The 25,109-nt window shown below is 45.9% G+C and overlaps 1 protein-coding gene across 3 annotated transcripts in view; it reads left to right on the top strand.

The window, feature by feature from the left end:
• RBM6 (RNA binding motif protein 6) overlaps window positions 1-25,109 on the top strand; it is a 58,012-nt gene that overhangs the window by 16,168 nt on the left and 16,735 nt on the right. For all 3 annotated transcript variants that reach the window (XM_054281265.1, XM_054281267.1, XM_054281264.1), the window contains exon 6: window positions 5,963-6,036. In XM_054281265.1, coding sequence (XP_054137240.1) covers window positions 5,963-6,036 — 74 coding nt within the window. The remainder of the gene's footprint in view (window positions 1-5,962; window positions 6,037-25,109) is intronic.

The raw sequence follows: 25,109 nt of genomic DNA, 5'->3' as shown, positions 1-25,109 counted from the left end.
TTTGAGGTTGTCTCAGGCAGGTCCTTTCTGTGTCTTGTTCTCCAGGATGGAGGAAGGAGAATGGACTGTAGTGCTCTATCTTTCAGAATATAGCTCTGTTTCATTTCCTGTGGTTTCAGTGTTGTTCTCTGTCATGAATGAGTGTGTAAGAGTGTACTTCTTTACACAGAGGGACAGCAGGAAGTGACAGGCCTTTTCCCAGCAGCAGGTGTGGCTTGTAAACACTCAGCCTTTGAAAGGGACTGGGGATATAGCTTGTTGCAGATTGTCCTGTTTATTCTAGTATAGCTCTTCAGCTTTAGTAGCTCTGAAGACCAATTTATCTGTGCAGTAAAGAGATCTGACAAATTTATGGATGCTCAGAATCCACCAGCTGGTATTGAGAGAGCTCATGATTTTGGCTTCAGTGGTAGCATAGATAGATTGCTGCTGCCCCTGCCGTGCTGCGGGGGTGCCCTCCAGCTTTTCAGACTGGTGGGACAGATTTATTTCCTCTGCCTGGCACAAAAGGCACTACTCTGGTGCCCATCCTCTCTGCAAAGGCAGTGCCTGCTGAGTAAACACAGGTACAGCCATTCCTGAGCATGTCCAGGAGCTCCTGTTTCCCTGGAAGCATTGAGTGTATGATGCCTCCTAATAGTAGCCCAGTGTAATAGCACAGAGATCCAGAGAAAGCCCTGTGTTCTCCAGTATTGTTCACTCTGGTATGAGTGAATAATAACAGACCTACATCTGCATCTTTCCTTGAAGGAAACAGGCAAATCTTGTGCGTGGGGTCATGGGCACATTGCCAAAATCTCCCACTCATGAGGTAGATCTTCCTTTCAATCACAGATGGCAGATTCTCTGAGAACAGGGTGCACAATCGCTGTTCTCCATTACCTGAGCTCCCCAAAGGTCAGTGTGTGAGACCACAGATTCCTTCAGGGATGTAGAAGTCCTTCATAGTCACTCCATGCTTTATGCTCTAGCTGCCCTTGGAGCCATAGAACTTTCTTCTCTAGCATGGGTGAAACTCTGCAGAGCGTTTCCTCAGCTGCACCCTGCTCTGCCAAGCTGTCTCTGGAGGGAGCAAGCAGCAACAATCTCCTGCTTCAGCTGCTGGCCATGGCTCTGTTTTAATGTGCCATCTCTCTGAATCCCAGAAGTCTCCAAAACTGCAGATGCTTTTCTTCTGTGGTAGTTGTGTCATATCCTAGGGGAAAAAAACACAAGTCAAGTGTTGTAGTGGTGGTGGGGAAGCTCTCTGCCTAGGAGACTGCATTGCATCCATCTGCCCTGAGGCTGCTTGGCCCACCTGGCAGATGCAGGGACCTCCACCCCGCTGGCAGGTGGCCCAGCTGCCCAGGGCACTGTAGTGTCCTTTGGTGAGCTGTTCCATGGAGTTACTTTAATGGGAGACCTCTTCTTGTCCCAGAGGAGAAGGGACATCTTTGTGTTGCACCACAGCAGCTGAGGGTTTGTCACAGTTGTCTTTGCAAAGGCAGGTGGTGGCTCCCCATGGATGTGAGGTGACCCAATGCCCTCAGCTTGCTGGGGCTATGCAGGAGCACGACTGACTGCACTCATTCCTAGGATCAAGAAGCTGGGTTGCCTCTTGGATTGGCTGCCTTTGTCATGTTGCCATCCTGCCTTCTTTCCAAAACTATCTTTGCTTTGGCACAGACAGGGCTGCTGTCACTACAGGATCTTTTCATTTGGTCTTCTAAAACTCCAGAGAATTTTTTTTTGTCTTCACACTGCTTACAGCCCCTCTGAGAACAACATTATGGTTTTCCTTTATTTAGATCTTTGATATAACAAACTATGGTGAAGTAACACATTACTATGTGTCAGTTGTTCAGTAGAAACTGTGTCTGTATAGAGACAAGACTTATTTTAAATCTCAAGTCTTTGATCTCTATATCTGAAGCCAAAGAACAGTAATTTTAAAGCAGGCTTTCAGGATTTTTAGCCAAACTATTGCATGCTAGCAGGGACCCTCCATGTGCTGTCAAAATTCACTTTGCTAAGACACGTCTGTTTCAGAGGCAGAATGTTCCTTATTCCAGTGCTCACAGAGCAGCTTCCTGGAGCTCTAAATGTGTCCCTGCTCCTAAGTATTAAGCATTTGTGCCATTTTCAGTGCAGAAGACAGCCGAGCATGCTTTGGGAGCATCCGTAAAGGATTGTGTATACATAGAAGCACTTAAGGGAAAGCAGAAGTCCTCTGCAATCTATGTGCACCCTCTCCTTGCATTCTGATTTCATCTGTCGTACACAGCCTGTGGTACTGTAGACTTGCACAGCTGAAAGGAAGTAGCTAAATAAGGTACAAGAGTCCTTTTACACAGTTGACCTAAAGCATAGGGGGAGATGAGGACATGAGTGTTTTATGGCTGTGCTAGGGCCAAAATCTGGGCAAGTTCAAGTGTTCCTGTTAGAAACATCATTTGGACAGTGTAGCTGTGCTGCAGCATGCTCAGAGGTTGTGTGGGGGAAATACCACAGAAGATTTCTTTCCTTTTTGACAGAGTTTATGTTGATCATATATACTTCTGCAAATCATTACTCCATTCTAATTTCTTGTGCATCCTGAAACTGTAGTATTGTACTGATCAATAAGTGAAGAGGCCAGGATTTATATCTTCATGTGAAACCTTGCCTGTGAAGTTAGGCCTCTTTGAGTCAAAAACCCTACACTGTTCTTCTGCAGTGGTTTTGCTTTGCTGGTTTGATTGCTTTGGTTTTACTTCTATGGCCTGAAGAATATCAGAGGGTATTCTCCAAGAGCTCTCACTCACAGGGGAGCACTGCTTACCTTGGGATGCCTATGGAACCCGTTCCTGCCGTTGGGTGCCTGGCCCTGTTCCTCCATCAAAATCCTATGCCCTGCTTCTGGTAATAGCACCTAAATTGTTGGCATTCTGGCAGGCAAACTCTGGGAAGGCTTTGGAAACAAAAATATCCAAGTTCAGCAGCTGCTACACAGAGCTGAACCAGCCCTGTGGAGGAGGCAGAGAAGAGGCACAACAATTGGTGGCAGGAGCCTCTGCAGTTGCTCCCCCTTAAAAACCAGCCTCAAGCCCCTTGGTTTTGTTTCAAGTGTTGTCCTCTGGGTAATGTGATTGTTGCAGATGGTGGAAAAATCAGCAGCCATTGCTTTATGAAGATGTGGTGCCATTGTTCCACAGGCTTCCATTTCAGTTGCCTCCCTGCCATGGCCTAAAATGGAAGGATGCTGTGGAGGAGCTGGGGGCAGGGGGGCAGGGCAGGGGTGGCGTGCCGCCCAAGGCTGATGTTCCTCCCTAGTTCTCACATCCTGAGTGTGCTTGTCAGATCCATGCAAAGCTCTGGATCTGGAGGAGGGGAAAAGTGTCAAGCCCCCACACATCTTCAGCAGTGGTTTTCAGCAAGTGGCTCCAGGCTGCTCTCTTCTTGCATCACCACTTCGGTGCTGTCTGTGCAAGGACAGCTCGTAGTGAATGCCAGAACGCTGCGTCCCTCTGCGAGCCGACCGCAAGAGCTGAACGTCTGGCCTGGAGCTGCATTGTGGCAGGATATGGGGCCCATGGTTATTGTTTTTGTACATGTTATTGCTGCTGTGTTTGTGAGTTCGGTGGGGGAGAGCAGAGGAGGGGAAAGTGCAGAAGGAGAAATGTGCTGGGCTTCCCCTTAACTGTCTCCATGTAATGCTTGGAATGATCCTCTGGCGTACATTCCTCCAAGCGTCTGAGCTTTTGTGTCTCTATATAACATTCAGCCTTGCACTCTCAGTTGTGTCATGCTGGATTAAATTCATGTCTAAACTACTCATTCCCTTCGTGAGGACTGGGATGTGAATGTCCTCTTATTGCAGAGCAAATAGAATGAAAACTTCTGCAATTTTGCTTTGTGTTTCTCTCATGAGGTCTCCTACACATAGAAGTAAGATAGTGCTCTGATCTTGCCTTGCTGATTACAGCAAGCTTTCAAAAATCCTCTCTGAAGGGGAACCGGGAGCCTTATGGGCTGACAAATATCATTCATGCAGCCCTTCTCTAAAAAGAAGGGAAAGAAGCGACTCGAGAATTCTGGATTTGAGTAAGGCTTTAAAATGTACCACGTGAGGCTGCACACTGTGCAGGGAGTAGCAGAGGTGACTGCCTGGAATGCAGAGCAGTCTCCCAGCAAGGGGCAGCACTGCTTCTGGAGAGCAGCTGCCTTCTGCAGAGAGGAGAACTCCTTCATTTTCAAAATGTGATCCGGTGTGGCTGTACTGCAGAGCAGAATGGATGCTGTGGGAACAGCTGAATCAATTTGGTTCTGTCAATTCTGCCAGCTGAAACCACACCTCTAGTTCCAGGTGCCCACTTGATGTACGAGTGTCAAGTGCCTTTAGCTGCCTTCCACTACAGATGTTGTGCTGCTGGACTGCATCTTCCACTGAGCTGAACAGCACGCAGATTGATAAATTTCCATTTGGCATAATTATATTGACTAAAATAATATGGGAAAATTGAATAAATTCCTCTATGAGGTGGAAGAGGTGCTAGATTCAAATTGGAGTCTTGTTATTAGAGGCAAAGGTGCAAAGTCAGGATTGTGTTGTTAGAACAGCATGCAAAGAGCTCCCAGAATAAAAGAAAAAGATAAAAAAAAATCAGTAGGGCTTGATGATGAAATAATTTTGTGTGGTCTGGTCTTTGATGTGGTAAAGTACAAAGATGGTAAAGTGAGAGAGAAGGAAAAACTAGGGAATGCAGCAAATGTTCTTAGGCAGAGGCTTGAGGGAGATGGGGACTGTTTCCCAGGAGGCTGGAATGCCTTGCCTGGGAGAAGCATGTATGGAATTACCTTTTCATGGAAGGTGAGGGGCTGAAGCAGTAGGAACCAGATACACACATGGGTTGAAAATACTGGAGTTGAGATGTGCATCTTTAGTAGAAGGAAAGAGAACTCCTCACCACGACAGCTAGGTGCCTGAAGTGGCACAAATCACTTGCAGACCAGCCTTCCTCTTGTTCCAAACCAGCCAAAAGAGCAGCAGGAGGAGGGAGCCAAACTCTCTCTCACTGCTTGTGCCCATGTACAATCATCTCTGCCCGTGATCATCTGGAAAGTGCTATTTTGGAGTGTGGTGGCCTTGACATGTGAGGGGTGAGGTTGTGACTTTAGGTTGTTCCTCAGCATTCCAGTTCTTGGAGATAGTTTCAACATCAGGGATGGATCTTGAGTTGGTCTTAGATTCTGTAGTGTTCACCCTGCACTTTGGGACATAATATTTCAGTGCAGGTAGCTGGAGTACACAGTTAAATCAGTGGACCCCTTCTGCAGTGATGGAGCTTTCCAAGGAGTGAGAAGAGTAAAGGCTCTATAGTTTCTTGAATCTAAACTTAAAGCTCCCACACCCTCTTATGAGTACTGTGATATCTACACCAAAATGAGAAAGTTGGAGTTTTCATTCCTGCTCAGCTGCATTTTTTCATAATGCAAGGGATTGGACTTCAAAAAGTAAGCAGGTGTTGAAAGAAAAATAGCGAAGGCAAAGGAATTGTGTTAGTTCTCTCTGAAATATTGCCCAATTAAAATGCTGGCTATTCGTATAAAATATATCTGCAGCAAGGTACTTGGAAATGATTTATCAACACTTACTTTGGAGAGTGCTGCCTCCAAGGTAGCACATGTGAAACTGGCAATGGAAAGTCACTATAACTTAGAAAAAACAAACACCAAAGCAATTATTTCTTGCCCTGAGAAAGGGTGTGACTGTCGCTGAGTTGTGTAAGGGAAAGTGGGAACACGACTATTAATGTTCATGGTAAACTGCACAGTTAATCATCATCCAGCTAGTCCCTGGTTTCTTTCTTTTGCATTCTGAGGTAGAGGGGTGGTGGTTAGAGGGCTTGTCATTGGAGGGAAAGGGAAATTGATGATTTAATGTGGCTTTCTGTATGACAAGGCACTAACATGACTCCCGTCTGTATTTAAATGCTGTCCCCAGGTTACGACTATGGCTATGTCTGCGTGGAGTTTTCACTCTTGGAAGAGGCCATCGGATGCATGGAAGCCAACCAGGTTGCTTTACAATTCGGTCAATGCTGCTAGAAGATTTTAAAAGTTTTTTTTTGGTGGGGTGGTGGAAAGCCAATGAGGTTTTTGTGAAGGAAGATCTGTTCTTGTATAATACACAACAGCGCGGTTTAAATGTTGTTGTTACCAGAATCTTCTATCGGGTTTAGAAATGCCAGCAGGAGAGAGCTGCTGGACACCAAGTGGTCTGCCCTCCTCCCTGGTGTGTGTCAGCATGCTGGCTCACTCAGAGGCTGGTGGCTGACAGACTCCTACTGCAGGTTTTGACCCTGCTGTTTTTGTGCTCTCTGGAATGCAGTTGGGAAGAGCTGTGCTGGCAGCGATGCTTCCCCCGGCTGTTGGTGCACACAGACACACACAGCAGACACACACAGACACACACAGACACACACACATGTGACTGTAGGTGCATACCCTCGTGTGCAGCTCTGAGTCAGCTGTGACTTGAGTGCTCCACTTTGCCATATGCCTTATATGTGGGAGAGATGCTTCATTGTGCATCTCCCCCATATCTATCCTGTCCTTTAGCAACCCAGAGCTGCAGACACTACCCTCATGTGCAGTTGAGCCTGGTAAACCTGAACATTTCCAGCCCTTGAAAGGACAAAATGACTGAAATCCCCAGTAACTATTCAAGAAGGGCCTTTACTCTGACCTGGTATTTGAAACTAGAGCTGTTTTCTCCTATACCAGAGTGAGATGCATAAAATTTGTTAGATAAAACATAGATTCCCATCTCATACTGGCCTCCTTGTGCCTTGAAACTGCAAATGATGGATCCCTCAACAGAGCCAACTTCTGATCCCCCTTCCTTCACCATATCCCTTAAGTCTCCTCTTTGCTGCTTTCTTCCTCCTAATTTGCCTGAGTAAGGATCCATATCAATTATCTTAAGCCTTTTTACCTGAATCCTGGGTCTTGCTGTCATGGGAGGAGAGTTATGAGTCAGATTCAGAGCTGTGCATCTGCAAAAATGTACTTACAGTTAATGAGTCTTCACAGCTGGGGTTTCAAAGGTCCCACTAAGCGCTTGCATTTGCCTCTATTTTCAGTTACAGAGGTATTGCAACTTACAAAAATGTTTTACAGAAATAATTCTGTTGCTGGGAAAGAGCCTGGCACATTCCCACCGAGGTGGTGGTGAGGAGCACAGAGAGAGAAGGCTCCAGAATTAATTATTACTTTTACCAGCAGTGACAACTTTTATTTTCCCTTCAGTGTTTCTACAATTCCCAATTTATTTTGTTGTCACTGGGGAATCTATAATTATAGATGACACTGCTTTTAACTGAATGCCTCTCCTTATTCTCTCCACCCTTCTGCTCATATGAATTAACTTCCTATGCAAGAGCAATTCCCAAGTATCTGGGAATTTGGGAATCCCTCTTTTTCTGATTGTTGATACTTGCTCTGCCCTTTCTTCCATTTGGAGTACATAGAATTGGGCAGGTGTTCTAACTTGATCAGGTTTGGTCCATTGCTACAGCAGAGAGCCTGTAGGCAGCAATCCTTAAACTGAACTGAGTGCCTGCAGTGCCCAGTAAATCACTGCACACACAGGCATGGGAAGAAGCTGTGGCTGGTGTTCCACTGCTGCTTACACGGACCTCCCCAGCATCAGTTACAGCAGCCATTCAGGCTGGGGAATGCTTTCCTGTGCTTCCCTTCCCTGCTAATGACAGGAGTTGAGGTCCCAGCCTTAGACACCTGGGATGTGCTAAAAACAGACAGCGTATGAAAGTCTTCCAGTTTTCTTCCTGCTATACCTGGCTCTGTGTATGTGCAGATGAATGCTGAAAGATGGAGTGCTTGGAAGGGATCATCTCCCAAGCTTCCATATGCCAATCTTCATCATCTTTTGGTAGACCTACAGGTGTTAGTTATTAGAGAAGTTGGAAATGTGGGGATGACCCAAGCTACGTGCATTTGATCAGGAGAGTTGTAATTTCTGGATTGCCCCACATAGGTTAACTTGACTAATCTGCTTCTGATTAAACATGAAAAAGAGCCTTTCTAATTACCTAAATTAAAAAAAAAAGAAAAACCTAGCAGCATTTGTACCTGACATACTGCGAAGGAAAGAGGTGACTTTAAAATTCTCAGTAAGAGACAAATAGACATCTTCAGAAAGGGAGTTATGAGTTGTCCCTAGAGGATAGATATTCCACTTCAATGACTTCCAGGGCAGAGTTGCAAGATCATCTCCTTAGACTGAGAGTCTGCATTTTTGCAAGCTGCAAAACCAAAAATCTGTGTTAGCTAAGACGCAGATTCTTTGATACTTCAGTTATTTTCAGAAGGTTATCAACTGTCCCTGTCAAATTCAGTCACTTGTGAGAGCATAAATAGCAAGTGACATGCTGGTCCCTCACTAGTCAACCTGCCTCTTTCTCAGGCATCTAGAGGCTGGGAATAAATAGCTTGTGCAAAACCAACATTTTTGATGCTGTTTAATGCCTGTTGAGCTGCCCTTGCCTGAAGAACAATTTGCTACATCCCTTTATTGTATCATTCTGATATTGTGAAATCCTTTTGTTTTTACTCAACACACACCAGCGCCCACTTAAGATCATTGCCAGACTTGCAAACTACAGATTTACCAGGTTCAACTCCCTCCATTCAGTAAATCTTAGCATGTATATGTGACTGCTGAGATTTGAGGGGGCTTTTCTGTTACATACATTGTGATAAGGAAACACCCATATTTGTGTTGCCCTGATTTTGCAGGAGAGTTTCATTCCGTGTTATTAACTGCCTCAGCTAAAGTAATGACAACAGGCACCTTATTAATTGCTTTGACTCATTGATTGTTGCATTGGCAACTGATTCCAGTGCCAAGGTCCCACTTAATATGCATGGAAGGTTCTGGATTGCTGTTATTCCCAGCGTGGAGGTGCTGGGCACAGGGCTGGATGAGTGAGGTGCCAGGTGCTGCCTCTCCCCGTGGCTTTGTGGGGGCTCTGCCCTGGCAGGGCAGATGAGCTGTTGGTTTGTTGTGCAGAGCCTTGATCCTGCCCTTAGAGCAGTCTCATGGTTGGTGATGCTCCTGGTGGCCTCTTGTTTCACAGTGGCTGTCACTAGAGTTGTGTGAGACCTTTTCTGTCTGTGATGAGCTGCTTTTCTGTTGGGGAGAAAGTTATTTTGAATGGAAAATGGAGGTTTCTGTCTGCTAAGTCACATGATTTTTGTTGAATAATTTTCCCTCCCTTATTCTGATTTTTGAAGGGGTGGGATGTGGCATTTGGCGTTTCTTTGGCGTGGCCCATGGTGTGGTAGTGCTCCTGTCTGAGGGCACCAGGTTGGCTTCTTGGAAGCAGCTTTAGGAATACATCCCATGGCTGCACTTGGCCATAGGCTCAGGATCTTTTTGCATTCCTCCTTCATGTGTAGAAAAGAACAGCCATAACAAGCACGTTACTTGGTGTGAGAAAATCAGGTGGGAAATGAAGTACCCTTTGTACTGTTGTGTGTCGTAAAGGCAGGAGGAACAGGAATGGAAGGAGCTTGTCTCTGCTGCTTGCATATTGTAATTCTCTGTTTTCACTGCAATGGAATTGGTTGTTATAGATATGGAAGCAAGAGGGGTTTTTTTTTGAGCTCAGGAGGAAATGGTTTGTCTCAATTGACTCTGTAGTATTGTCTCCAAATCCACTCAGGCCTCAAACTTAGCAACACTGGCTGCATGAATATTTCCTAGCTTGTTGCTAGTAACTAACAACTTTGTAATCCTTTCCTCCTGTTTCTGAAGAAAGAGGGTGAGAGGAGAGCTATAGCATGAACTTTTAAAAATGCATACACTGTACATGATTGTGCAGCTCTCCAGGCATGTGCTGGAGTGGTTGTTCAAGACTTGCTCTTGTGCCTTCCTGCACTGAGGCTGGTACTTGTCAGAGCAGTGTCTCTGCAGTGCTGTCCTTGTTCAGCTTGCTGAGCACACCAGTGTTTCCACTCCCTGCTTGTTTTTTACTGGAGAGAGTAAGAGGGATTCTTACTGGATTTGGTGGGTGCTCACTTGAGCATGTCCCACTCCTGTGCAACTAGAAACATCAACTGTGTGTTTCTCCTGCTCTGAGCCTATTTTCCTGTATCCATTCACTGCAGGGCCTTTCTGTATTCTGTGTGAACAGAGCTTCTGGTGCAGATCATATTTCACAGGCTTTTCACTGTAGCTGTTGGTGTTAAAATCCACAAGATGCTGTGACAAGCAGGCAAAGCTTAGGACTTTCTGTCCTGAAAACATTTGCAGTAACAAGCCACAGCTCTGTGTGGCTTCCCAATTAAATAAGGAAGAAGCATGTGCTTATCCTGAGAATGGAACTTCTCCTGTGACCTGTAACCTTGGGGTATTTATTGAAGCCTGTGGTACAGGGAGTGTGTTGCAATTTGTAAAAGAAAATGTGTGTCCAAGCATCAAAACTAGTTGCTTTCCTTTTGGTAGAATGGGCCTAATTGTGGAGTGTGGAATTTTTTTTTTAGAGTCTGCCAGGTTCCCCCTGTAATGGAGGATGACACCTGCCTCAAATGCATTTTCACGGGCTGTCTGGTATCCATCATTTATTCACTTGACAATGTTACTCTGTCTCTTTAGCTTTAACCTGCAGTTGAGGGTGGTGGTGGCATGTCCACAAATACACTGAAAATCCATTTGTGTGTTAGGCTAAGGGTGCTGGAGATGGCTTTGCTTTTGACCTGTTCTCCTTGGATCCACAGGTGGCATTACATTCTGCTTTTCTTGTTGCAGATCAGATGTGTGGATTTTGCTCAGGTTGTGTCATTAGCACACCTCCTTTTCCCCTCCTCTCCCTCACCCCCATGAAGCCTGTCCTGCTTTTGATTGTGGATTTCTAGAATCTGCTGTTGGAGTCTTCCGCTTTGAGTGAGGGAAAGGCTTGTTTACCTAGGCAGTTTCTTCTGTAAACATCCTAATGGTTTGGGAAACATGCACATTGTGGAGGAATTTTTATGAGCCACCTGACCTATATGGAAAGTTCTCTCCACAGGCTAGTGGATGAGTGGATTTCCAGGCAGCAGAGCTGATTTGGGGTTTTTTGTATCTGATTCAGTGTGTGACCTTGTCACGAGTTCACCCTGGGCTTACATCACAGAGGCTTGACATGTTGAGTCAATCATTTTTTCATTCCCTCTCGTGTCTCACTAATCACTGCATTGTACCAGCATTTAACTGGAGTTGTCAGCTTTGGATATGAGTATGGAAGCCTGCAGTGGGGAGCTCCTGCAGCTGGGCAGACACTTGACTGTGAACAAGCAGTTGGATCTGCCTGCAGTGACCTGTGACAGGGCTGGGTGTGTGGGTGTCCTTGTGTATATCCTGCAGTGAAGCTGTGATAAATGCACTGCCTGTTTGGAAGGACTGGCTTAATCTCTGTGTGCTGCAGAGACCTTCCATGTGCAGAGAAGGGTGGCTTTTGTTGTAAAATGTAACTGCCAAAAAGTACCAAAAATATTTCTCTGGACCTTTTTCTCTTCTATCTTCTCAACATCTTCTGTCATCTCAGCTCTCCAAGCTGTGTGAATCCTCTTAGTCCCTCTTCCTTTGGCACAGAAGGTTGTAAGAGAGCTTCTGCCAGAGACTTCACACACTCTTCCTTTCAGCCAATAGTAGCTTCCCATCAATGTGTTTTCTCCAGCCCTTCCCAGATAAAAAAACTACAACCTCCTTCTTGGCAGCTCTGTCCTGCCTTGCCTTAAGAAGCAAACCATGCTATCCAATGTGTTTTAAAATAAGTTCACTTTTCACTAGAAGAGTTGTGAAGCTGCATCTTCTTGCTCTACTTGTGTGATTCCCAGCTTGCCATGTCCCTCCACCTCCCTGCTCGTATTCCAAAATCCTGTCCTCCTTTTTCCTTCAGCCTCACCTTACCCATGTGGTGGGGACTGTGTGTGTTTGCTGCTGCTGAACTGCTGCTCTGCAGTGGGATTGTCCCACAGGACAGCTTCTGGGTGAGCTGGCTGGAGCATGCAGCACATGCTTAAGTGGGACTTCCTCAGTATCTCTGATTGCTGCTGGGGATGTGTGGCCCAGCAGGGTTATCTCAGGACTCAAATATTGCTGTATATTACAGAATTATCTATTCTGTGTGGTGAGGTTGGCTTGGGCTGCTGTATAAATAGGTTGTTTCACATAAAGCATCACTCCCTGCCCTTCTCTAAAATGAAAATGCTCTCCCTCCTGGCCCCGGCATTTCTGTTCTGGTGATGGGTCTGTTGCAATTTTTTGCCCATTGACATTAACAAATCTGTGTGATGGTGTAATTCTGAAATAACCATTCTTTCCCTATAGATTATAAATGCCTTGGTAATCAAGTTGTTCTCTGTTGGATTAGATGTTCTGTTTACAGTGCTAGGAGCTGGAGCGAATAATTGTGATTTCCTGAAATTTGTTTCAATAATTTGATCTGTGAGTGATTGACAAGACAGGTGTCCAGTCCTCTCTGGTTGATTGGCTGTGTGATCTGATATATCAGTACTTGTGCTGCATCACTCCCAGCTGCTGGGCAGGAAAAGGTTGGATATTCCCTGCACTGGTGGCTCAGAGTGAGGAACCACCATGGGACAGCCGGACCTTTGGTCATGCCCAGCACTGGTGGTGTAAAAATGAGGGCACCTGAAAGTTATTGCTTGTGCATGCAAAGTGCAGTGTATACCATGGGTCAGTCTGCCTCTGCCCCTTCCATAGGGCTAAAGTTGTGTTGTAGAGGACTCACTGACAGAGCATTCCCTAAGAAATAGCTTTGGTTTGGTCATTTTCAGTACACAGAGCATTTTCCTGAGTGATGAGGCATCTGGAACACTCATCCTTTGAATTCGTTTCTAGGTGAGATCTTGCCTTGAGCTAGGAAAGATTTGAAGTAATCTTTGGATGCATGGGCAGGATACAGATGGCACCCTGTCTCTGTAGCTGTCAGGTCCTCTCCTCCTAATGTGTTAATGGAATAATTGTGTGCCAGTGGGGAAATCTTAGTCATAGATTATGCTGTGTATGCTACCTATAGGTGCAAGTTTCACCTTAAAACAGAGCCATGGTTTCCTGCTGGCTGCTCTTTATCACAGACTGTTTGTTTTTTAATTGAGTTTGCATTTGTCATTAGTTGATTTTCTGTGAAGATCTGTAGAAACTTTAAATATATCCCTGTGTAACCAATTGGAAGGTGTGTGCCTCGTAGCCTCAGCGTGCTTCAAAGGAACCTGGTAAATCAGGTGTAGGACAGACTGTGTGGGGCTGCAGTTGATAGATTGTGTACATGGTCAGAAGGGGATTTTGGATTAGGATGTAAAATCCCTTGATCAAGCCCCTATATGAAAGTAGTAGGACTCATGCCACTAATTTGCTTTGATGCTTTTGAAGTCATCCTCTTAAGTAAGCTGGTGACTAACCAAGCTGCAGCTGCACTCTCAGAAATTCCCTCTGTTCTCTGAGAAGTGGATGGTGCTGATGATACCACTGAAGAGTCTTAAGGGAGATGAGCAGGCAGTGAGAGGGAAATGTCTGGACTGGTTCAGTCATGAATCAAGACATCTCAGTGAATGCACCACAACTTTCATTTCCAGAGTGAGACCATTTCCTATCAGGGTTTTGCCATAATGGTTTGCACAGGACCCGTCACTGAGAACGAGGGGACTGAAATTGTTGGGCTGAGTCCAATGAGTCCTCAGCCTAATTCCAGCAATGTCGAGGGGAACACCAGATATGTTTTACAAGCATATGAGCCAGATTATAATGCTGGGACTCCATCTGGACTGTTTTGATAAGTGGGAGCACACCAAAATGTTGCAGTTTTCATTTGATGAGTGGTTGTTGTGAGCTTCAGCCTCAGAACTGTTCGTTCATGCTTTTGTGCTATCTTAGCAGCGATTGCTTTTCCATTATTTGATGCACTGCTGGTGTTGAATTGCTGGAACAGGAAGGTAAAACGTTGACTCCAGAGGTGGGGAAAAATGTTGAACTGCATGCTTCCTGGCGTTAAGGAAGAAGGCAGAACCACTGTTTCCTTCTCTTCAAAGAAATGGTCTGCCTGCCCTTCTGTAGAAATCGTGTATGCTTTTTGTGCATCTAGGGTTTTGATAGTGAGAGAGAGCTGGAATTCCCTTCAGATGTGGATTTTAGTCGGTTTTCTTCCCAGCTGAGTTTGTATAGGACCTTTTCAATTTAAATAATGTAAATTTGGCTGTCTGGAATTGGGGCTCATTCCAAAGGAGTACATTGCATTTCGCTGTTTTCTGCTCGGGTTGTGAGACTCATGCGAGTAAAATATTAAATTCAGATTCAAGTTTGAAGATGGAAGATCAAAGCTCTGGCAGTCAGCAACTTTTATTTGTGAATTTCTGTTTCCATTCGACTGTAACTGGGTTGTTAATGTTCTTGTCTAGAAATGAAATTATTACAGTGGAAAATGGGGGCGGCACGCCTAAATGGGCTATTGTGTCATTATCCATCAATCACAGGCAACAAAGAAACAGGTATTTAACACAGGAGGACACAGAGTTATTATCCACCCCATTCCCCTGCAAGCCACAGGGCACCTTCTAGACTCTTATTAAAGCTTTAATACCTACAGAGAGCACAAGAAACACTGTGTGCCACAAGATCAGAGATCAGGAGTTTCGCTGTCATTCTGCATCTGTGCAGGACCAGGAGACACAGGAGGGGGAAGAGCAATGAGAATGCTGACAGGCAAAATCCCTCTGCACTGCTGAGGAAAGGCACCAACTTCCCCAGTCCTCTCACATAAGGGGGAGGATTTCTTTTTCCATCATATCAGGGAATCTGTGAATGGGACAGCCACTGACAGGTCCTCAGTAGCACTGTGTGACCAACTTACTGAATCCCAGCTACAATTGCTGCCAGAAGAGGGTTGTGTGGGAAAATCTTGGAGCTGTTTTGTACAAGGAGATGTAGGATGGAGGTGGAAAGTTCTTCCTGGCTTCTGCAGAACAAAAGCTATCAGATGTAAAGGAGCAGTCTGCCTGAAGGTTTATTTTGTGGTGCTCTTGCACTGTGTGTATGTGTTGACAGCTACCAGATGTTGCATCCAACAACATGCCTCCTGCATCTCCATCTCTTCAGGCCACCTATAAGTTCAGTTAGTTATGCTTTCCACAGGATGAACAAACAGCTTCTGAAGGACAGGGGTCTAAAATCAAGTCTGTCATGTGAAGAATTACATTTTTAATGAGGGTCAAAGCTATAAAGCTGTAAACATAAGATTTAAGTATTTAAAACTCTGTCTTTAGAACAAGAGAATGAAAGTAATTTTCTCCCATTTTCATAGACAACTGGGGAAATCTTCATTTTTTGTGATGTACAGTCCATGTCTAACAAGGAAATTAGCAATACTCAGATGGGCTTCATGAACCAGATTTGAGCCAGGATGGCATTTAAAGCCCAAGCAAACATTTGATGTACTTTTCCATCAAGGATCTCAGGAGCAGAGTTAACAGAGAAAGTAATTTTAGGTCTTAAGAATCCCAAGATGTATTTTCATACACTTAATACCAGGTTGAGAAGTCTCACTAAGAAGCTTTCTCACGGTGCAAAGCTGTACATTAATGATATGATGACTAAGGTGTTTTACTGTTTATAGCCCTAAGGTTTTGAAAGCCTGAGTGATTCTTCCCAACCTGTGATATCACTGGAGAGGAGTGCTGAGGTGGTTTGGATTTTTTCCCTGACAAGCTGTTGTTCTGGGCCTGGTTCATGTGGAAGTGGTGTGTTCACTGCCACTGCTGCCTCCTCCTCTGTCCTTTCCATTAACTCAGCTCATCTCTTTTTCTTCCTTCCAGTGTGTACTGGGCACATCACTAAATGTAAGAAGTGAATTCCAGAAGGTTTCACAGACACCTGCTGATGACAGGCAAATGATTGATCCATCTGGCTCTAAGAGGAGCAGCTGGAAGCATCAGCTCTCTGGTGCTCCAGTGCTTGCTGCAGAGAGGTGAGCAGCACACAGGGAGCTGCAGGCAGTACCCTGTGCTTGGCTGCCCTCAGTCTGCATGGGCCAGTCTCTGTCCTGAGCCACCAGGTATTCAATCAAGTCCCACAGGGGGTTCAAGTCACAATATCTGAGCCACCCACTGCTGTGCAGCTTATGTGACAGTTTAAAGAGATGTCTGTGCATGCTGATTTTCCCTCTCAATCCGTTAGGAATTCAGCCATGCTGAGGCACTTTCGGCACAACAGGGAACTGGTTTCTTTTCCTTCCTTGGTGTCAGGGTTGTCAGAGGAACTGCTGTCCTACACACTCACCTCTCTGGCTCTACTCTCCCAAAGAGCTGAGGTCAGCCACCAGAGCCTGGAGAGTCCCTACTTCTGCACCCTGACAAGGCACTAAATTAATTTCTTCAGCAGTTCTGGGAACTGACCAGGAAGGAATGATCTGAATTTACCTCTCGACTTTGTGCAGTGCAGTTGCCTGAATGAATCTCTAAACCTCAGTGCCCTGAAAAAGGAAGAGGTGCTGGGTTCCACAAGGAACTGTGACACCCACTGGTGTTACATTGCACCCAAGCCAGGCTAGCAGGGAAAAATAATTTCCCTCCAAAGGGCTCGGATAGCTGTTTTCATGCTGTGTCAGGTTTCTTGGCAAATACTGAGCCAAGAGGTTAAAGCAGCTGTTTTCCAAATCAGCTCCTAAGAAGAGCTCTCAGGAGGCAGCATCTGCTCAGACACAGAAATCTGTACAGGTGCCAGCCTGAAGGTGGGCCAGCTGCCTTCATGTTCTGTCCAGGTGTGAGCATTAAGGATCTGGATATGGCTTTTGGACAGGCCACCTCAAGGTCACAGTGGTCTGCTGGGAGCCATCACTGGGAGGACACAGGTAAGTGTTGCACTGCTGGTGGCAAATGGCAGGGCTCTTATCCTGAGGGAGGCAGGATGAGACACCCACTTTTGTCATTACCTGGGAATCTAGGAATATTGAGAAATGATGTCTCTAAGGATAAAACCCTCTTTTCTTTAGAGGTACTTCCTCTTCCCAGGGTTTTTGGGTCCTTTCAGCAGAGAGACTGTCCTGCAGAGAAGGCACTGCCAGGGAGGGCTCTGAGTACCTAAGAGTGGAGTTTGGAGCTGTGTCTGGAGGAGCCTCTGGAGCACACCCTTCCCCATCACAGTTGGTGTGTCCTTAGCAAACATTTGCTGCTGCACAGAGCACCCCGAGTTCTGTTCCCTGTGCAGGTGTTGGAATTGGTGTGGAATCCCATAGGTACATGCTCCAGTGGAAGAACATGTGTTCTTTTTGTGTGGGGTCTTCAAATGCTTAATTAAATTGTCTAGCAATAAATTTGCCCCTTTCAGGCAGAGCTTTCCAGCCTGACTTTTTTTCCACCATGATTTTGCATTGGGAATGCTTTTTAGGGTTTTGATATTTGTGCTTCAAACCTGTGGTTAAGGTGCTGGGTGTTTCCTCATTGTTTCCCAGCTTCCTTGTGGCCATTACTAATTGTAAAGTATCCCTGAGGGAGGTGCACAGGAAGGTCCTGGACTGGATTTGTGCATTGTGCTAATGTGCTTAAGCTTTATATTGTTTAACAGTGAGATGGGATGAGATGACCTTTGAGGAAAAAGGTGGCCATGTAAAAAAAAAATAGTGAGAAATATGTCCAGGCAGTAGAGCAGCATTTTGGAGAGAGAAGGGAAGTCCCTGTGTTGGGAGAGAAGGGGGTCTGTGAAGCAGCTGTTGTTCAAACATTGTCCATGCAGTAGCCCATGAAAAGTAAAGGAATATTGATGAGGCAGAGCCATGTGGATCCTTCCCTAGAGCCATCTGTGAATAATGATACTCAATTTGCTAAATATTTAAATACTCTTAAGTTTTGATAGTATAAGTATATTTTTCAAATAGAGGATTCAACCTGATTGATACTTTTCTGAGCATGAAAGTGAGTGTTTGACTTAGAATCATTGAGGTTGGAAAAGACCTTTAAGATCAAGTCCAGCTGTTGAAGAAACTCACATGCATGAGTTTCTCACTATATGGCCTTAACTCCGTGCTTGTCTTTAGCTGTGGAGTGGAAGCACAGCCAGTAACACCAAAGCACAGAACTTGTCCCTCTTTGAGCTGTTGTCCCCTGATCCTCACTGTGTGGACTCTAGAAATCATCTTCTGACTCCTTCATGATGCAAAGAAAAGGCTTTCATTTTAAAATTTCCACTTTTTTCCCAGTGATCCTATAAGCTGATCTGCAAAGGTGCCCTCTTCAGAGGAGTGAGGGAAGCTGGAGGTTGGCATTAGCCAGGAGGAGATGCATTAGGGCCTTGAGTGGCATGTGAAAGTCCAGTCTGCTTCACTGGATCAAAGAAAACTTTCAGACAGGTCGAAATCTACTTAAATGGTGAAATGCAGCAGCTATTCATATCACCTGCTGCCCAGAGCTGGCCCTTGAGCACGTGAGGTGCTGAGCACATTGTGTGTTCCCCCCAGCTATGGCACATCGCTGTGATCCTTCCTGGAGCTGTAATTGGGAGCTTGCCTGTGCCCACCGTGCTGGTGCTCTCAGAGCAGGACTGAGAGTGCTGACAAGCAAAGCAAGTGCTGTGTTTAAAAGATAAGCACTTTGAGAGTCCTAACTTGGAGCTGAATTGGAGTTCAAAATTCAAGCATTAAAATGTAGAGAGCTGGCATAGTCTGAAAAGCAATTTCTGTGTGTATTTGCGAAAAGGATATCGGTGGGGGGAGGTGAGCTGTAGAAAGATACTGGGACTTGCTTAAAAAGGGGATGGCTGGTATCCAGGGAATTTAGAAACCGTAGGAAGAAAACTGGAGGTGTCTCAGCAGGCTAGCTGGGGTGTCTGTGGAAATAAGAAACTTAAAGGATGCAGACTGGCACCTTCTGCTGAAGGACAAATGGCCTGGATAACCAGGCAGGAGGGGGCCTGAGGAGGGAGCAAGTAGATATGGAAGCTTGTGAGGCAGGGTGGATGGTCCCAGTGCTGGTTTTCAATAAAGGGACTTTGAAAAAGTACCAGGAGCTATCTGGGTTAAAATAATCCTTATATAGCATCTTAATCTGTTACATTTAGCTACTGAATGTTTAGGACTCTCTCAGTTATCTTCCTAATGCCTAGTTCTGTGTTAGTGCCAGTTTTGTTTAACATGCCCACCAGTGGTGTGCCTGAAGCAGTGTTCTGTCAGCTCAGGATGGATGGTGACAGCTCTGGGCTCTCATTCTCAGGCCTCTCCTGACCCTAAAGACCAGGAGCCCTGAGCATGCCATGTTGGTTAGCCTTGGATCACTGTTGAAATAAATGCCTTACTGCTAAATGCTGCAAGGTGAAGCCACGTGCTCTTCAGCTCTGTAGCGTCTCTGATGCCCAAGAGCCAAATATCCTGCTCTTTGGGTGGCCACTAACACAATGTTTATGTTGTCAGTTGTCATCTCAGTGTTAGCCTTGATGGAAATCTGTAATAATGGTGCACAGCAAAGTTGTTTGGATCCATTTGGCGATGTAACAATTCCTCAGGGATCCACCACTTTTCAAACCATCCTTTTCCCCTGTATATCTTGAATTTTCTGCCTTGGCTGTAAGCCACTCAGCAGAGTAGTGTAAGCCACTCAGTAGAGTGCTGGATGCACTGCTAGATCAGGCCAATAAAAAGCAATCCCTGAGCTGCAACTGGTTTGAGAGCTCAAGAAGGAGGCTGAGAGCTTTGGGGAAAATCCCACTTCATGAGGAATTTGCTTGTAGTTACTTTTGCTGTAGGAAATGCCAGATTGCTGCAGTACCCTGCAGCAGCCTGCATTGCTCTTGTTTCTTCAGCTCCATGTCACGTTCCATTTTCTGACTGTTTAATTACAGATGGGTTGTGGTTTGTGGGTTCACAGCTTTTCTCATCTGCTTTTTGTCAGAGGTAAGCACATGTACTGCCTGTTGCTCTGTGCAGTTGAGTCCCTTGTACAGCAGCTGCTGATGAGTTCAGGGATAAAAACTTCAGCATATGGAAAACGGGATGAGAAGCCAGTTTCTGTGGCTGAGATGATCTTCTGAAATATATCCAGCTGGTCTCTTACCCTCCCAGGTGTTTTCCCTCTGCTTCATCCCAGGAAGGTGCTGTCTCCTCAATTCCACGAGCAGCTGGGGGTAGTTAGGGAGACCTTTGGTGCTTGATCTCACCTGCCTGCCTGATTTGGAGGTGAATCCTGTCAGGGAGAGAACCCTGTGCTCTCCCTGCCAGCTCCCACTCAGCCTCTGCATGGTGCATGCCAGTGGAATAGGATGCCATTACATAACTTGCATTGTGTGGTGGTTGGGGGCTGTTAAATCTGCATTTCTAATCCATACTCAAATAGGAGCAGAACCTGAATGCATTCTGATTTGCAGTTCCAATTAGATAACATGGCTTGTGCTGTCAGCCCCTTGTCTCCTGTGCTGTGCCACCCAGGGCATGTGGAGGCCAGGGCTGGAATGTACCCTGAGGATGGCAAGAGCTTTTTATTCTGGGGAGTGCTGCTGGGACCAGGGGCATGCACTGCATTCCCAGACTGCCTCCTGGGGTAGTGTCTGAGCATTCCCAAGGCAATAAACACTTGTCATTAATCATTTTAAATAATTTTTAAATGACGGATGTATACTGATTTTTGAATAACTATCCTAATTATAGTAAATATGCAGAAGAGGGCTGAATTAACATCATGTAAACAAGGTTAGTGCTGGTATTTTAATGTGACTGCTTTACTGTGCTGCCCATAAGCATTCTTTTGTCATAATCTTCGTATGCAGCTTTTTATCTGTTTACAAATGGTATTTTCAGTTAATTTTTATCGTGTTGAACCACATAACCAGTGTTCCAGCTTGGTTATTACTCAGCAAGAAGGATACCTGAACCTTTCAGTTCATGGTACAGATATTTTCCATTTAATCAGACCACAAACAATATTAGGAAATAATTAGCTGACGTGGTGTTTGGTTTGTGCATGAGCCAGCTGCTAAAGGTGGTCTGAAGAATGGTTCACTTGTGGTGGAGGCACCTCCTGCACTGCCTTGGGGTTGTAGCCAAGAAGAAAAGTTTGGCTTTGTAATCCTTGTGGATTTGGGTGCTTGGTAGCTGAGCCTTGGTTCTGTTCCAGAATTGATGTGCACCACCCCAGGTGTGTTGTCTGTAAAGGTGAGACTGATAACTGCTGTTCCACTAAGTCAGGCACTTGTGGTCTTCCTTGTGACCAGGGATGGTGGCATCCTGGCTGGATGGCTGTTGCCATCCCTCTGGAGGAGCTGGAGCATGTTATTCCTCAGCAGTCCGTGGTGGTGCTGCCTGCTGCATCCACATCTCCCTGTGGTGTCACAGTCCCACTTGTAGCTGCCCAGGCATGACCTGTGGGGTGAAATATTGGAACGCTGTCAGCTCATTGTTTGGAGGCTCCAAAGAGAAATTTTACTGAATGTTTCAGTGTTTGGATAGGTTCAGTTAAAGGAGAAGCCTGGTTTTATTTGAGGGAGTGGCTGTGTTCCGAGAGCTCTCCTTCCACATTTCCAATTTTCTAGGTCACTCTTGGATGCTCTAATTTTTTTTTTTAGAGAAACAGTTAGCAAAAGCTTTGACACTGATGATTTGTATTCTGTCATCTCAGTCTTGAGAGCAAAGAGATACTTTTTTGGCAAGTTCTCCCCCTCCTCAACCCCCAGTCATCATCATTAAAAGGCTGTCAACAAGCATGGAAAAGCCCAGCGTGCTAACTGTAAATGCTAATTGACAGACAGGCAGCTGAAGCAGTGGCTTGTGCCGTGCCTGACCTGCAGCAGGCTGTCTCCTGGCCCTGGCAGTAGCTCCATGGGTTCCCTAGGAAGCAGGATCAGAGTGCTCAGGTACCTGCAGAGCCAGGCTGGGCTCTGTGCAGAGCAGTGCTGTTACACACAGGGTAAACTAGAGGTGAGCTAAACCCAACTTCAAAAGTGAGCGTGATATGTCCTAGGGTGTGGTCTGGCTTTTTTCTCACAGGTAGGCCTACATTCCTGGTATTCTTTAATGCTACTTTTGGGAACAAAAAGCATGAAAACTGCTTTAGTGAAACTAGCTTTGTTGCTGCAGCCCTGTGCCCTGCTGACACAGTCTCCAAAGTGCTTTAGAGGGATTGCATCACCTGTGGATATCATGGCTAAGGGATTTTCTCTTTTTTCTTTCCCTCTGTAAAAGCAACATGTTCCTGTGGGGTTTGTCCCTGCGCAGTGAAGAGCTTTGAGACATGGCTGCAGTGTGTGTGCTCTCTGCAAACAGGCTTTATGGTTTCCTGGCACAGCTCTCTAGGACCATCTCATGGCAGGGTTGCTCCATGGATCAGTCTGCTGACAGGACTATTTACATACTTGGCCATAGGGCAGATTTTTTAGTAGCTGAACTGGCTGAGACTGAATTGTATCCCTTAGATTAGAATTCACTGTTGCATCTCCAATGATCTCTAAGCAAAAAATCCATGTATAACTATGTTTGAAAGGTTTCAAACAGTAGCACAAAGCATTGCTCCCAGCAGTAAAGTCCTGATACTCTGTTTGATGAATTTGGCAATTCAGAAAACAGTAGAATCTGTTCATGCCCTTGGAAATTGTGGGCATTTCCATGGCTGAGAGCTTGCTGTCCTGGTGCTGCAAAGCTGTGCTTCCTTTTAAACCCTTCACTGGTGAGTCAACTCTGTGTTTACTGCTAGTTATGAGGGGGAGGTTCCTGACTGGGAAGACCAGAGAGACATTTCTGTTTCACTCTGACTTAGAAAAAGCCAAGCTGCTCCAAAGTACAGAGTATTAAAAATACGGAGGAATTAACAGACATAGTGCAGGTTGGTGAAAAAGTCCAGGATAAAATGCCTGAATTTGGAAGAAATATGGTGCCAGACACAATATGTGGCATACTTTAAGCTTACCCTTTCCCCCCCTCCCCAGCACTATTCCCTGATATTTTCAGAAAATCTTTGTCATTTCACCAAGATTTGCTCAATTGAAATCTGCTCAATTGGACTGAAATTTAGAGTAGTATCCAAAAATTTTTGCACAGTAAAAGATCTAGATGAAGAAGAGTTAAGCAGAGACAGGCACTAGAGAAAATAAAGGTTCTGAAAATATTTGTGATAGAATCTAGTAACAAAATGGGAGAATGAGGAATTCAAAGCCACTGAATCCTGACAATGTGTGTCCTAAGCGAAAGACTCATTTTGGAGAGTTAAATGATGATTGCAACCTTGAAAATTACTTTATCAAGAAGAAATCAGCAAGAGAGAGCTTGCTGAAAAAGTGAGCAGGCAATCAGCAGGGTGTTAGGGAAATCAGGGAGTAATTATGCAAGAGACACTTTCTGCAGCCTCCCAAAATGGAATTTGCGGAAGGGACCAGCACCACCAGCACAACATGCACTTAAATACCATTTTCCATAAAACCAAAAATAATCTTAAGGCTTTCTGGCAGGGTTTGTCCTCAGTGGCTGGGAGAAGGATGAAGCTCTGTGATGGATTGCCCCTGCCAGAGGAGATGTGCTCTAATCGAGTTTTTGGTTTCCTGAGCTCCTAGGCAGGGCTGCAGCTGCCTGGTGAGAGGCTGCTGTTCCCCAGGACTTCCCTGGGCTCATGAGGATGTGCACCCTGCCTTCTCCTCCTGCCTCTGCTCAGTGTGCCCTGAGGCACCCACGGGCATTTCTAGCCTGCTCCTGGCACTGCCCATCTCTTGAGTGTGTGCTGGGATGTGGTGGGTACCCTGCTTGGGAGAGGGAGCACTGTCCCAGGGAGTCTGTCTCAGGGACCAACAGTTCCAGTGGGACAGCCTTGATATCCACTTCCCTTTCTCACTTGTGTTTCCTCACACGCCTTAAAGAGGGTGCAAAGCCTCTTATAAACAGGTGAAGTGAGCAGTGCTCCCTGCTGTGAATAGACCCTGAGCAGGTTCTCCAAAGATGCAGCAGGGTGCTCTGAGTGCACACACCAGCCTTCAGCAAGGTATGGGAATGGCTCAGCTTTCTGTCAGGCAAAGGCAGATCCATGTTGGAAAGCAGCTGGGTGACAGAATGGAACCCCTCAAAGTGTTCAACATAGGCCTGGTATGAAAGGATGGCTTTGGTTCATAAAAGGCAGGATGTGAAGAGGGGAGGTGGTGGAACCCTGCCGTGTTCTTTCGTAGGAGTTAAAGGATTGTTGTACTGCCACTCAGTGATTCCCTTCTATGAACTCCTCACTCCCACTTTGCATATTCCCCAGCATCTCCCTCACGTTCTGCAGAGCAGTTTATGCATGGGTGTATCATGACTTCTGAATAATAACTCTGGGAACTTGTTTTCTCATGCTCATGGTTTGCACTGGGGGTTTTTGCATGGTGAGGCTACTGGGTCAGAGTACCTGGGAAGCTTCTGACTCAGCAGAGGTCCCCAAAACAGGCTGGGACTGTTTACAGCTCCCTGGCATCTGTCTGTGTGTCAGGCAGCTGCTCTCCTGGGACTTGGGGGACCTGGGTCTGGGTCTCTGTTGATGCTGAGTCTCAAACTGTGGTACTGGGGAATCCAGGCTGCGTGGTCTGGCAGTGCCTCCAGTGACAGGAGATGTCTCCTGGCCGTGTGCATCTGCGACTTGGCCTGCCTGCATCCTGCGTGCCCAGGCATGGCCTGTTGTCCCTGGCAGATGGGAGCCACCAGCAATCATTGCTGCTCCAGGCAGGAGCAAGGGAACTTGTACCTCTGACCCATTTTATCTGCATTTCAGCAGAGCTTGTGGGTGTGTTGGCACATCTCCAAAGCACCACTTGAGGATCTGGAAGCAGTGTATCTGTGGGCAGTGGAGGCCCTCAGGTGTTGCTGCTCAGGTGCTCGAGGCCAGCCTCAGCAGGGAAGGGCTGGCTGCAGGGCACTGGCTCTGCTGACTGAGGGCCAGCAGCACATTTCTGGTGTATTTCTCTGAAGAAAGGCCATGGTTTCATGACTGGCATGAAGACTAACCCAAGTATGAAAATTCTCTCACCTGAGAGGATTTTTCCACACATTCCTCCTCGAGTAGCTGCCTTGAGGCCAGTCTGGTGGTGGCTGGCATGAGGGAGTCTGTCCAGCTGCCCCTTGCCAGCACCTGGACTAAAGCAGCTT

This window comes from Melozone crissalis, unplaced genomic scaffold (genome assembly GCF_028551555.1).
Source record: "Melozone crissalis strain CALT ecotype California unplaced genomic scaffold, PUWL_Pcris_2 ptg000029l_1, whole genome shotgun sequence".
Classification (NCBI taxonomy): Eukaryota; Metazoa; Chordata; class Aves; order Passeriformes; family Passerellidae; genus Melozone; species Melozone crissalis.
The sequence above is the reverse complement of the archived record's forward strand: the minus strand, read 5'-3'. Positions and strand labels throughout refer to the sequence as shown.